Raw genomic sequence first — 12305 nt, 5'->3', positions numbered from 1 at the left:
AGCAGTATGACACGTTTGAATGGAACGTGCTGCACAGCTACTGTATGATATCATACAAGTGCAGGGCCCATACTCATAATCCATCTCAGAGTAAGAGTGCTGATCTAGGATCAGCCTTTTAGATCAAAATGAACACACTATTATGGACAGAGGGACCTGATCCTAGATCAGTGCTACTACTCCGAGATGCTTTATGAAAATGGGCCCTGAACTTCTCCCAATCTTACCTTTTCCCTAGTTCGACAGTTGGTTGTACAGAAACCGTAACCTGGCAACTGGCAGCCACACTGTACCTTGGTACCTTTGTTCAATATCCCACCAGCCTACACTTTATTGTTTGAGTCATCTAATATATATGGATGGAGGAGGACACACTGTATTTCTTTCTGAGACCTTTGTCTTGTTTGCATAAATGGGTTGACATGGCAGTGAGGGTGGTTGTTCTGATGTGTTTGGCTAAGACCTCATGACAAGGAACAACACTGCTGGAGCCTTTCAATGAGACAGCAGTGAAACTTCTTGTTATTCACGCTGGCACTCATCTAGAGTAATCGATAATATTTGTAAAAGTAAAGAATATTCATAGAAAAAGCACGTGATATGCCAGCCCATAAAGACTTCCCCTCAACTTCCCCTGCGTACTAATGTTACTGAAGCTCATGTTTGCTGAAGTACTTTTTGACAGCGATGACGGATCAACCAATTCAGTACCACAGTAGTTACCTTTTAATGAAAACATCAAATTCACAGTCATATTAGTTATAAAAGTGACCCATATAAAAACAAATCAGTATTATACTGTACATATATGTTGAATATGTGATACACATCACACCTGACAGTTTTAACAGTTTATTAGCCTATTATTATATCAAAGTGTAGTAAACGCATAGGTATTTTCATTTAGATACTAAGTGCCCTGTTTGGTGTTAGTAGCTCACCAAAGTACCATGACCACCACACCCTCGTAGAGAATTACCCCCTTTGTCTCCTGTATCGTAATTGAATCACCTCAAAAGAGCAGCAAACAATGGAAGGATGTTATTGAGGTCACATACTTTGAAGACAAAACACACAGCAAAGTTATTTGACACGTTTCTCAGGTAACTCATGCTGCCATTTTAGTATTTCTGACAATAATATTTTAGAAATGTATACATCACCTTCAATACTACTATGAATTTCAATTGTTGCTATACATTTTCTCCAGCATCGCGATGCATATAATGTGGAACACAATAACACAGATAATATGGCAAACAAGAAACAATCAATTAAAGAGACAACAGTACAGATATGCTGAAATTAAAGCTTTGTGCCTATGACGTTATGACATAAGAGGACTGGCTGCTTACTACCTTATGCCACCCAGCTTGAATCCTGGATGTAAATTGAATTCCTTCAAATGAAACAGAAACTTCACAGTCATGGTTTAAATTAACATGTTAGTGTACATTAAGATGTGTGTATGTATGCACACGCATATTGGTAGAACTAGCCTATTGCTGGAAATGTTGCAAAATATGCAAATGAAAAAATCGCCGTCACAATCAAATGTACAGAATCTATTTTACAGCATTTTATCCTACATCCTACATTTGTCATAATGTAAAAAAGGGCCAAAATTATAGCATAAACTCAGTAGGATTCCATTGAGGGGGGCATGTGTGCTGGATACTGGAGTAGAATCATGCTCTTGTTTCTGAATCATAAGCTCCATAGCAGGCAGGAGAGGGACCGTGAAAGCCACACTGCACCGCCACCAAAACGCTCTCTCTGCTACTTCCATCTTCTCCCTGCACTTTGTGAAGGCTCGCTGAGACGGAACTTGTCTCTGACGTACATTGGGAACCCAAACAGAGCGAAGAACAGGCCCTAAAGATTATTTTAGGGAACTAAAAAACGAAAACCAATCATCCTAGAATTTGTACCACCCAACCTCCCAGAAAGAATTCACTGCCTCTTTCATCTCCTCCTTCCTCTCCTTCTTCCTCTTCCTCCTGATCAATCCAAGCCTGTTGCGGAGCATATGAGGAAATCACAAAGTTATCCTCTGCTGTTAGCACTTGAGGGGCAAGGGGTACCCAGTGTTGTTTGTAACCAGACAAGAACGTCATTGATGAGGTCTCACAGTCTGCAAGGTTGATGGGAGGTATGGAGTGAGATGGTGAGTCATTGGAGTTATTGAAACACATTGGAGAGATTGGGGTGTATATTGTTCTCTCCTCCTCTCTCCCTGTACCAGGGTCCAACCACTCTGTCTCGCCCGTGGTGACCAGATCAGACAATAGTGATGCCCCTTGCCCAGTGTTGTCTAGGTCCCACAAAAGGGACTGCCCCTCAGCGTCTGTAGGCAGTGCCATACTGGCCATGGCACTCTGTGTCTCTGGCTGGAGCAGCAGAGTGGACAACTGCAGTTGGCCATCAATACGCCGCAATGTGGGCAGTACCAAGGGGTGCCCTCTTGAGTCCCTGTCTCCAACACACCGGTTCGGCTCAGGTGGTGCTCCACGCGAAAACAAAACTGGACCACCTTGAACCCAACTGGGTTTGTGGTCACTGGATTCAGATGACCGTGGAGAGTTGATGTTGTCTTCGCTGTCTGGATGGCGATGGCATTCTTCCTTCATACCTTCATTGGCCACCTGCACTACGACCATGCTATAGTTGGTGGAGGACTGGGTGCTATTGTTGGAGTGCTCTGGGGGTGGACCCTGCTGGCCCATGTAGGTGTCACAGTGCCTGGGCTGGGCAATGGAGGAGGGTCCGTCCTGGGGGGAATAGGGCCCAGACCCACTGCTGGTGAACTTTGACCCCATCTGGAGTTTATCAGTCTTCAAGTCACTGTAGGAGAACCCCACAGGGTAATGATACGGCTTAGCAGTGGAGATAGTGATGGTTTCTGGAAGGTACCACGATGGAGGTGGGATGTTGCTTGTTGTCAGTTTCTGTGTAGAAGAGAAAGAGGATTTAGTTTATGTAACTTACTAAAGCACCTCTATGACCCCCTCTCCATCCCACCAAACCCTTGGAATCATTGAGTGGTTACAATGTATGTCAAACCAAAATGAACTTGTTCAATTATAATTCTGAACAACTTTCATGGCAAGAATGAAATGAGCTCAACTGAAACAACACTGCTGTAATCTTTTGTAATTGCTTTCAGTTCTTGGCATGAAATGCAAATTACAGTGATACAACTGATTAAACAGGTATGATTTCTCAGCATATGAGAGGAAATGGAATAAAACAGATGCAACTTTGGGAAGATTGGTAAATGCAGCCATTTAAAGAGAAAATGAATGACGATAAAGTTAAATCATTTCCTCATAAATCAGTGCATGTGTAAATTGCAAAGAGATCAAATGTTATTGTAACTACTGTTACACATTGTGGCCTGTTCTAAATGAGGTGTTGCTGTAGAAAAGAGCTGAATGTACTGTGTGTTTGTGGCTGAGATTAAACTCCGGTTCGGTTTCACCCTATTGAACCCTCTCATACACGTGTTACTGTACGTTTTGCCTGGAGGCCTGTATTTCCAGTAACAGGAACTGGCACTCCTTCATGTATGGGGAAATCTCCAATCAACATTTCTTACCAAGGCGTCTGGCATGTTACTCTTCTTTCTCACATAGTGACGACACGCCACCACCGGTAGTAGGAGGGAACCAAGTAACAGACACACTAAGAGGAGGAACCAGGGGAACAGCAGCCAGGGGTCACCTAGATGGGGGAAGATTGTTTCTATTACACCTCAGTAGTGGCAATACAGCTGCCTCACTCTCAGAGCCTATTGGAAACAGGCCAATAGGATGTAAATTGCCAGCGCTATAGAGCAAGCGTGGGCGTGTCCGTGACGTCAGTCAGTACAGTAGTTTCAAGGATTCATAAATAAGAGGCTACATTCAGTCTTGTCACCAGGAAGTGAGCCTTTATATAATCTTTTAAAAGGCAGCAGGAATACCCTTAACATTGTGAAACTACAGTCAATGCATTTACAGTATGCCTTTCAGTTCTTAATGGTAACAGTATGATTACTCAAATCATTCACAAATTATTCATTCAACAAAACTAGCAAAGGCAAAAAGAAAAGGCATTACCAGCCTGGTCTCATAGACTAGAAGTAACACAGTAAATGTAAATCCGGTACACTCAAATGGGTATGATATGTTACGTTTGGTATGGTTACAAAAGACAGATAGTTACTTAAAGCAAAAACAAAAGTTGGGTGGTTGGTCGTGGTGGATGGGTGGATGTATAACCAAAGGATGCGAGTTCAAATCTCATCACGAAAAATTTGAGAATTTTAACAAATTAGCAACTTTTCAACTATTTACTACTTTTTAGCTACTTTGCAACTACTTAGCATATAAGCTAACCCTTCCCCTTCCCTTAACCCTAACCTTAACCCTTTTAGCTAAACCTTCCCATAACATTAACCCTTTAACCTAACTCCTAAACTTAACCTTAACCCTAACCCCTAACCCCAACCCCTAACCCCTAGCCTAGCTAACGGTAGCCAGCTAGCTAACATTAGCCACCTAGCTAGTTCAAAACATATTGTACGTTTTTCTAATTCAGAACATATAATACAAATTTCAATTCGTAACATATCATACGACATGGGTGACGGACAACCACAAATGAATACATACAATACGAAACGTAACATATCATACTAAATGGAGCGTCTCGGATTTACATACAAAATAATACGAAATGCTCTGAGACCAGCTTATGCATACATTCAGAGCCTTGAATGACACCAGATGACCTCACCTGGTAATGCCACACAGAATGTATGGCTCTCACTGGCATTTCGGTGTATTTCTATAGTCGGGATGTACACCACATAGCCACAGTACTCTACGTTGCTGTTCTTTAGATTGTCAAGGACAAACTCTCCAGTTGTGTTTTTGTGGACCTGTGGAAAAAAGAGTCAGCAGTTAGACCATGTTTTGTATATCTAATATGTGTGTGTGTGTGTGTGTGTGTGTGGGTGGGTGGGTGTGCGTGTGTCTGCATGCATATTGTGTGAGCAGTACTTGTGGGGGGGTATCACCTGTGCTGCCCAGCTAGGACGAGTGATGTTGAGGATATAGATGGTTGGAGGGTTACGGTAGGAAAAGTTGGTACTGTTGAAAATCTCCTCGATGGAAGTCTTATTATCCGGTCCCAACGGTAGGGTGACAGTCACTTTTAAAGATGATGTTGTGAGGTTCACAGACACATTGGGTGGGCCAAGGACAGCTGACATGTAAAAGACAAATAAAGGGTGAGAATAAGACTAGGGAAAATAGAGAATTAGAGACAATCTGAAGAAAACAGGATAAACCCGTTGAGTATGGACCAAATGCTAACTGGACGAATTGGTGAATAACATAAGCTTTCATGGAAACATACTATGATGTCATTAGAGAATATGAACAGATAATTGGAGCGATGTGTATGTATCACAACTAAGGATTCTGCTCTCTGAGCCAACACATACCCCAAAAACATCCCAAGCAAGAAAAAGTAGGATAAAGAGAGGGAATTGCTTACTGTCTCTCAGAGGTTTAAACCGTGCTGTATGGCCTAGCGAGTGACTGTTGGCGAAAACCTCAGCGTAGTAGAAATTTGGATAGATGTATGGTGTCTCTGCAGTGAGGTCACAAGAAAGAGTGGTGATGTTCTGGCACGCCATCTTCGGCTTGTATGGCTCTCCGTATCTATAATGAACACAAAAACCACGATCAAACATAAAACACACTATGTAAGGAACCCTTAGCCAAAATTGAATGTTGCAATTTGTAAAAATATTGAGTCACACTTTACTTGATGCCTGCAGGTACACTGCTTTTTATATTGTTATAAGCATGTATGAGCCTTTATCATGACATATCACGTTGTAAATGTATTGCCTTTCAGGGTGTGCTTGCGGCAGCCTAGCTGCTAGACCACAAACAGCACAACAGAGTTCTGAAATAGGTGTGTTATTTAACCCCTTACTTCCTCATATAAAAATAACTAAAGGATAGTGTGTCAAACAGGGAACCGATATTCAGCAGGGATGATCAGGGCCAATCTTTTTCTGAACTTATTTGATGGTGGCGCTATGAGGCAATGCGTAAGGACATGCAAGCCATTCCAGGCGACAGTCTCGTAGAAACAAATCAATGCAATTGGTGTGGCACTTGGCATTTGCCCGTCAGACCGGGTCACGATGAGCTGACGTTTCCACTTCGTAACAAGATCTCAAAGAGGCAGTAAGACAAAGTGATTGAGACGAAAACGTTGGCCTCACATAGCCACAGGTGAACTGAGTGCCGTTTGTAAAGTTAAATGGTACATTTTTACAGGCATTTTTTTTTTAACAGATTTATCCCTGTGGTGTGCAGAGAAACAGAGTGAGGCCTGTGGTAATGCACAGACCACAGCCTGTATGCTAAGGCTTGCCCCAGCCAGTGGAGCTCAACCTGCAGCATGGAGAAGTACAGTAGCACCACGCTTTCAAGGCTGATGGCAGTAGGTGGAGCAGCAAATCGAAAGAGCAACGCACCATATCCAAAACAATGGGGACAACGATGGGGATAACGATAGGGACAACAATGGGGATAACGATGGGGACAACAATGGGGACAACGGTGCTGAAAAGGAGCATGGTTATGTCTTTCAGCACACAGCTTTAAAATGTGGTTGACATAAGTCACATATTGCCCTAGGTCACCCTAGCCTAGGCACATAAATATGTTGTTGGCTTGAAAGGTGAAAAGGTGACCACTGTATTCCTGTCTCACACCTTTTGTAATGGACACTGTAAAGGACCCCTTCATCTGGGCTGTCAAACTTGTTCCAGTGGAGCACAGTGATGAAATTCCTCGAGATGAAGTATGGCTTCCCTTCACCAATGGCGGAACAACCTAGAGATAAAGAGAAAGACGGTGGGGAAAGTTAACTTGAGACTGTCCATTTCCGAATAGCATTCGTAGTATAACGTCTCGCTAGTCAGTACACAAAAAGCACTGCTCTATTATTCAACATTGTCACGACCTATGTGACATGCACACAACAACAGCCTCTGTCAAAGGATCTGCCTCCCTCGGGATACACTTGCTCCATTTTCACTCACAGCAGCTGTGGGCCAAACTCAAACAGGGCTTACGTGAGCTGGGCTTTGTTTCATTGGCAGCAGGAACTAAAGTGTGTAATTGTTCCAGGGCTACAGAGGAGGGAATTTAAGCAACTGAACATGTGGAAGCAAGCCAATCGTTTGATTTGAGTGAGAATAGGATGAAACAAAAGCCACAGTTTGGGTCTGTAGGGCCCATCCACAAAGGGATGTTTCGTAATAAAATACCGTGCCCATTATAGGACAGCCTTAATTCCTCAAGAGGTTTGTGCCAGTCTTATCAGGACTGTATAATAAGATAGAAACTGTAGTGGAAGAATGATAGAAGGGGATAATCGCGACTAGCGACTTGCAGGCGCTGAGGCCCAGCGTGATGACATGGATCATGATTTATGACATTGTTTGTATGGCTGATCATCTGTAGGGCTATCTCTGGGGACTTCTCTGGGGAGGGACGTTCCCACAGAACCCTGCGAGTACGGAGACCATTGGAGGTGTGACGACAGATGAAAACGTGAAATCAACTAAATGAATGTTGTTGGGAGTTAAATTGTTATGTTTGCGAGTTAAATTGTCAATGTTTGAATTGTTTTAAGAGTTCATATTGAGCAATGGATTTTGATATGTTTCATTGTGCTGTAAGTGCTATGGATTTATTGTTACAGGGAAAATGCATCATTCTGTTAATCGGACGGCTGATATTTCAAAGAGGGAGCGGCACAGTGGCGCTTTGCTATATTCTAAATTGAGTTGATTAGATTAGAATCTGGGTGTGTTTCCCTGTCTTTAGTTTTTACTAGCCAAGTGCAAAGAAATGTTCATTCAGGTTGAGTGTGTGTTCATGCTTGAATTTGGTTCAAGGACAGTAAATGTGTTTATATTTTGAGAACTTAAAGATCATTCTGAATTGAAGTGTAACCACGTTAAGTCTTAGCCTATTGGTGATAGTAATTTATGCTGAATAGTCTGTAATGTATGTATGTCACGTACACTGCAATTGTTTGAGTGTTAATTATTTCACGACTAGGACATTCTTCTAGTTGAATTGAGTAAATGCGTTCCTCTCTCTACAGAGTCATTCTTTGATTGATTATAAGTCCCATACTCTTATAATTTAGCAGGTCTATTGTCAGTTGTTATATACACAATACCCATAGCATATGCCTGGGTACCACCTTGACGTCCCTGATCTGCTTGCTTCAGTAAATGAATGCTAGAACATTGGACGCCAGGATGAGCTATTCGTATCTAGTCTCTTAATAGTTGAATAACGGTGCAAATTAGACATGTTCATTATAGTCATTCTGAGAGGTGATGCAAGGCTCGCTACCTTGACTAGATCCTCTAGAGACGTACAGGGCCTGTCGCATTTATTTACATAATGTTGGAGTCAGATTGATAAAGGTAGTTTATTATTATGCTCAACATCCTTTCTACATGACGGTTGGATCATTTCCATCCAACTACATAACGGGTGGGATTTTCACTACACTACAATATAGATACACTAGGAAGAATTTATACTTAATTAACCTTTCCTTTTTTTTTGGTGTCAGTTACGTATGTAGAACCACTTACGTCACAATGCATCTGGTCATGTCTCGTGCAGATTACAGGTTACGTAATTCACCAGAAAAGGATACACAGTCTCGACTCCCTTCAACATCAGCGTTTTGACATGCTCTGTAATAATGTAGTCGATATAATAGGCCACTCAAATGAACTCAAATGAATCCATTTTCCATTGATCGCTATAATTTAGTCCACATGGGGTTCACTACTCTTTGTCCACCAGGAGCTTGATTAGAACTGTGGGGAAATCTCAAGAGACTCACGTCATCTAATTCATTGCGACTACATATTAAAACAAAGACTATCGTCATGCGTCCCAAATGGGCCCCTACTCCCTATATGGCGCAGTGCTTTTGTCCAGAGCACCAGCGCACACTATTTAAGAAATAGGGTGGCATTTGGGACCCAGCCTAGGTTTATACCTACATAGAGTGCGCTCATCCAAGTCAAACAGGAGATCAGTAGCGCTCCGTTAAACTCACCGCAGCAGTACAGGAGAAGCACCACGACCTTCCTAGGCCACAGATCCATTGGGCTTGAGGAGTCAGAAGAGTGAGATTAAAATCCCGTTCTCACGGTCTGTACTCCTTTGTCCTGATTTCCTCAGGGAGCACCCACCATGTGATGTGTAGTAAATACGACTCCAGTCAACAACAACAAAACAGGAATGGCCCAGGTCCAAAATCAATGAAGACACAAGGAGAGACCACGTCCCAATCCTCCGGGTATCGGAGAGCAGATCTGGGCTTCATAGGATATCCTATCCACGACCTGAACCATCTCTGACCAGCTTAGGGAGAGGAGCACCCATCCCCAGGTGTGCTGCAGGTGAACTTTGGAACCGTCTTGTCAACTTTGTTCCTGTTTTTGTCTCCCTGTGCTCAACCTCCCTCCCACAAAGTCTCTACTACTGTGTTGGCTGTCCTCTCTCTCTCTCTCTCTCTCCCTCTCTCTCTCTCTCTTTCTATTTTTCTTTCTCTTTCTATTTCTCTCCTGTTCTTGTCTTTCAGGTTTTATCTGAAAATGTATCCTAAATATTTACAAAGGCGATGGAACGCGCAATTGGTCAACACATCTCACCGCCACATGAGAATAAACTGTTTAACCTGTTTTCAGTTTCTCCAGTATTCCATTGCTGTGATTAATGGTTTTCAAACAATGGTATGTTACATAGCTGGTTATTCAATGGCACACCTTTCTGTGCACAACCAAGGTGTGTACAGAACGTGAATTACTGTATCGGAATGAATGGAGGAGACTCCAAGAAATATTGCTTCAATGGATCTTTGTATGATAATTATGGAAATCTGATTTTATAATGGAACCCATTTTGTTTTCCACAGGAGTCCTTGCTATCCACCGCCATATCACATAGACTAAGTTTTAATATGGTAATAGCATGGACCATCAAGTTATTTGATTCTCAATCCAGAGGGTATAATACACACTGAATTATGTGTCTATTATCTATTGTATACACTGGTGTGAAGAGTTGGTCATCAGTTTACAATAGGAGGAAGTGTCACGCCCTGATCTGTTTCACCTGTCTTTGTGATTGTCTCCACCCACCTCCAGGTGTCACCCGTTTTCCCCATAAGTCCCTGGGTTTGTCTTGTCAGGTCAAGTCAACCAGCGGGGTTTTCCGTGTTCCTGCGTTTTCTTATCTCTCTTTTGCTAGTCATCCCGGTTTTGACCCTTGCCTGCCTTGACTCTGAACCCTCCTGTCTGACCATACTGCCTGCCCTGACCTCGAACCTGCCTGCCACTCTGTACCTCCTGGACTTTGACCTTGTTATGATCTCTTGCCTGCCCCTTGGATTATAAAACATATCAGAGTCTCGATCCATCGGCCTTCCGTATCTGCATCCGGGTCTCGCCCTGTGCCCTTATAGGAAGTAAGAAATAGGAAGAAAAAAAACGCTACAGAGGTCAAGGTGTGCAAAACATACATTATCTAATGCTGTGATTATTCCATATAATTGTTAGTCTAAGATGGGAACACTAAAACGTTGTTGATTAAGTCATATATGAGGGACCTTCTATCTCCATCAACAGTAACAGAGATGACTGTATAACACTGCACTCAATAACTGGATAATTGTACAGAAGTATTCATCCTCAGCGCAAATAAGCTGCTGTGTTTACGTTTATGTCTGTCTGAGTGTCGAAGAATCCTATTGGCCATAAATACTTAAGGCTGCGTGCATAACTCTACGACAAAGAGCAAATCAACATTCAAATTCAGTGACTCAGACATAATTGGACTGGGTAAAAACAGAGTGTGGACCATGGTCACTGAATTGTGATTCCAGTTGGTGTCTGCAAGACTAGAACACGACTCTAACCCCCTCGTTTCCATGAGATATTCAACGGTTATTTTGCATCACAACAAACAATCTATTGGTGTAACTTAACCCCACAACTCTCTGCGTATTTATGTATTTATGCCTGGGAGTGTAGCACAATTAGATAAGACATTTTGCTAAGTGGAAAAATCAAATCAAATGGTATTGGTCACATACACATGGTTAGCAGATGTTATTGCAAGTGTAGCGAATTGCTTGTGCTTCGAGTTCCAACAGTGCAGCAATATCTAACAAGTAATATCTAACATTCCACAACAAATACCTAATGCACACAAATCTAAGTAAAGGAATGGAATAAGAATATATAAATATATGGATTACAGTATATACATATGAGATGAGTAATGCAAGCTATGTAAACATTATTAAAGTGGCATTAATAAAGTGCCTAGTTGTCACGCCCTGACTTTAGTTATATTTGTTTTCTTTATTTTTTGGTTAGGTCAGGGTGTGACAAGGGTGGTTTGTTTAGATTTTGTATGGTCTAGAGGTATGTAGGTTTATGGTGGCCTGAATTGGTTCCCAATCAGAGACAGCTGTTTCTCGTTGTCTCTGATTGGGGAGCCTATTTAGGTTGCCATTTTCCATGTTGGTTTTGTGGGTAGTTGTTTTCTGTTTTGTGTTGCTGTACCTTACAGGACTGTTTTGTTTTCGTTCCTTCTCGTTGTTATTTTGTTTAGTGTTCTGGTTTTAATAAATATAACATGAACACTTACCACGCTGCACATTGGTCCGACTACTCTTCATCCGAATACCAATATCTTTACACTAGTGTTCCATTTATTAAAGTGACCAATGATTTGAAGTCTGTATGTAGGCAGCAAGCTCTCTGTGTTAGTGATGGCTGTTTAACAGTCTGATGGCCTTGAGATAGAAGCTGTTTATCAGTCTCTCGGTCCCAGCTTTGATGCACCTGTACTGACCTCGCCCTCTGGATGGCAGCGGGGTGAACAGTCAGTGGCTCTTGTGGTTGTTGTCCTTTTTTTGTCCTTCCTGTGACATTGGGTGCTGTAGGTGTCCTGGAGGGCAGAGAGTTGGTGATGCGTTGTGCAGACCTTCACCACCCTCTGGAGAGCCCTGCGGTTGTGGGTGGTGCAGTTGCCATACTAGGCGGTGATACAGCCCGGCAGGATGCTCTCAATTGTGCATCTGTAAAAGTTTGTGAGGGTTTTAGGTGACAAGCCAAATGTCTTCAGACTCCTGAGGTTGAAGAGGTCTGTGTGGGTGGATCATTTCAGTTTGTCAGTGATATGTAC

The 12305-nt window shown here is 42.4% G+C and overlaps 1 protein-coding gene across 1 annotated transcript; it reads right to left on the bottom strand.

The window, feature by feature from the left end:
* Positions 1-766: 766 nt before the first annotated feature.
* On the bottom strand, positions 767-9657 carry LOC129837737 (uncharacterized). Its single transcript, XM_055904146.1, has 7 exons — positions 9166-9657; positions 6782-6902; positions 5545-5711; positions 5063-5250; positions 4780-4924; positions 3599-3723; positions 767-2948 (listed from the first exon to the last, which is right to left on the bottom strand). The coding sequence occupies exons 1-7, from the start codon at positions 9212-9214 to the stop codon at positions 1914-1916; spliced, it is 1830 nt and encodes a 609-aa protein (XP_055760121.1). The 5' UTR covers positions 9215-9657; the 3' UTR covers positions 767-1913.
* Positions 9658-12305: the final 2648 nt, after the last annotated feature.

This window comes from Salvelinus fontinalis, chromosome 38, assembly GCF_029448725.1.
Source record: "Salvelinus fontinalis isolate EN_2023a chromosome 38, ASM2944872v1, whole genome shotgun sequence".
Lineage (NCBI taxonomy): Eukaryota > Metazoa > Chordata > Actinopteri > Salmoniformes > Salmonidae > Salvelinus > Salvelinus fontinalis.
Note: the sequence above shows the minus strand (reverse complement) of the source record. Positions and strands in the feature narration are given on the sequence as shown.

Coding starts and splice junctions, on each gene's coding strand:
- LOC129837737 (XM_055904146.1), bottom strand. CDS start 9,214: ATGGATCTGTGGCCTAGGAAGGTCGTGGTGCTTCTCCTGTACTGCTGC. Junction 5,712..6,781: donor TACAGTGTCCATTACAAAAG/GTGTGAGACAGG, acceptor TGTTCATTATAG/ATACGGAGAGCCATACAAGC. Junction 4,925..5,062: donor GTCCTAGCTGGGCAGCACAG/GTGATACCCCCC, acceptor TTTTTTCCACAG/GTCCACAAAAACACAACTGG.